Source organism: Nematolebias whitei, chromosome 20, assembly GCF_014905685.2.
Source record: "Nematolebias whitei isolate Nwh7 chromosome 20, NemWhi1, whole genome shotgun sequence".
Classification (NCBI taxonomy): domain Eukaryota; kingdom Metazoa; phylum Chordata; class Actinopteri; order Cyprinodontiformes; family Rivulidae; genus Nematolebias; species Nematolebias whitei.
In genome coordinates this window covers 33951244-33953402 of record NC_056517.1, presented here as the reverse complement: position 1 = coordinate 33953402, position 2159 = coordinate 33951244, and the positions used below count along the sequence as shown (strand labels likewise).

At 47.4% G+C, this 2159-nt stretch overlaps 1 protein-coding gene across 1 annotated transcript in view; it reads left to right on the top strand.

Moving 5' to 3' along the window:
• The window catches only part of col11a1a (collagen, type XI, alpha 1a), a 124952-nt gene that overhangs the window by 83317 nt on the left and 39476 nt on the right, over positions 1 to 2159 (top strand). The window contains exon 41 of the mRNA XM_037694096.1: positions 1026 to 1079. Within this exon, the coding sequence (XP_037550024.1) occupies positions 1026 to 1079 (54 nt within the window). The remainder of the gene's footprint in view (positions 1 to 1025; positions 1080 to 2159) is intronic.

Sequence of the window (2159 nt, the reverse complement as noted above, 5' to 3'; positions counted from 1 at the left end):
ATCCACCATTTCATTCATCCATCCATCCATCCATCCATCCATCCATCCATCCATCCATCCATCCAACATCCACCTCTTCCAGCTCTTCCATGAGGACTCCATGGCATTCCCAGACCAGCTGAGAGACGTAGTCTCTCCAGCGTGTCCTGGGTCGTCCCCGGGGTCTCCTTCCAGTTGGACATGCCCAAAGCACCTCCTACGGAGTTGTTCAGGGTCCGCCCTTATCTGCTGTCTGATCCACCTCATCTGGCTCCTCTGGATGTGGTGGAGCAGTGACTCTACTCCAAGTCTCTCCTGGAGAACTGAACTTCTCACCCTATTTTTAAAGGAGACTCCATCCACCCTGCAGAGAAAACTCGTTCTTCTCACCTCCACAATCTAATTCTTGCTTCACCAACAAATTATGTACACAAACGTTATGAACTAAATCAGTGACCCTGAAATGGTCTGACTTACTGTGGACAGATCTTCAGTCCCACTCACTGAGCACCACCCACAGGTTTCAACATGAACATGATGGAATACCTTCTGCAAATCCTTAAAACACACATAGACTGGTTGGGCAAACTCCCATGCACCCCAAGAACCCTAGTGAGGGTAAAGAGCTGGTCATGTTGTTATTTTCAGGTTATGAGTAAAGCAGCTGCAGCTCCGTCCCTCCTCATCTCAGGATGATTTTGGCGGATGATACATATTCTGTCCAGGATCCTTTCGCCTGTATTTGTTCTCTGTTTCTAAACGTTCCTCACAGCTGATCTGATTCGTCGGCAGCCAGTTATCACACCAGTGAGCCCAGTGTTTGTTTTCTCTGAGAGCTTATGTTTGTCCTGTTGACCAACAGTTTTACTGTTCATGGTGTAGGAATTGCTTCTTACTGCTCATCTGCTCATACTGCTTGAAACCAGTAACCAGGACACGGTTGTGACCTGATTGGTTCAAATACAAGCTTATAAATGGTACATACCAGCTGACGCACCAGCTCGGCCAGTAATGTTTGTCTGTTTTTTTCTCTGTCGTCACTTCAGGGTCCATCAGGTTTGAAAGGAGGAGAGGGGCCCCAGGGTCCGCCCGGTCCTGTTGTAAGTACCAGGTTACATCTGTGCTAGTTTTAATCCCTGTCTTTAACCCAATAACTGTTTTTTTATCCATATTTAATTTTAAGCAGCAGCTTTTATGGCCTCAGGTTTCCATCGGCATCACGTTGTCTTTATCTTCACGGTGCTTTAATGATCACACTTGATGCTGTTTTTATTGAAAACACCAGACGTGTTTCTGTGACATGTCCTGATCCACACGCACCTGCAGTAAATACATTCTGTTGCACTGACTCAGGTGTGTCAGAAGACACTGGTCATGTTCCTGTGGTTGATTTAGTATTTTCCCTGTAGAATCAGCAGCGTTGTGAAGCAAACAACTGTCCACAAAGCAACACTGTTCTCTGTCACCTCGTGGTGCTCAGGGTCTCAGAACCAAAAGAAACAAAGTCGAGAAACCTCAGAGTCAGGAGAACCTCAGGGTCAGGAGAACCTAAGAGTCAGGAGAACCTCAGAGTCAGGAGAACTTCAGAGTTAGGAGAACCTCAAATTCAGAGTAATGAGAACCACAAAGTCAGGAGGACCTCAGAGTCAGGAGACCTTAAGAGTCAGGAGACCTTAAGAGTCAGGAGAACTTCAGAGTCAGGAAAACCTCAGAGTCAGGAGAACCCCAGAGTCAGGAGAACCTCACAGTCAGGAGAGCCTCAGATTCAGAGTCATGAGAACCACAAAGACAGGAGAACCACAGAGTCATGAGAACCACAAAGTCAGGAGAACTACAGAGTCAGGAGAACCTCATTGTCAGGAGAACCATGGAGTCAGGAGAATCTTAGAGTCAAGAAAACCTCAAAGTCAGGAGAACCTCAAAGTTAGGAGAACCTCAACGTCAGGAGAACCTCAGAGCCAGGAGAACCTCAGACTCAGGACGACAGAGTCAGGAGAACCACAGAGTTGGTAGAACCACAGAGCCAGGAGAACTGCAGACTCAGGAGGACAGAGTCAGGAGAACCACAGAGCCAGGAGAACCTCAGACTCAGGAGGACAGAGTCAGGAGAACCACAGAGCCAGGAGAACCACAGAGTCAAGAAAACCTCAGAGTCAGTAGAATCACAGATTGAGGAGAAC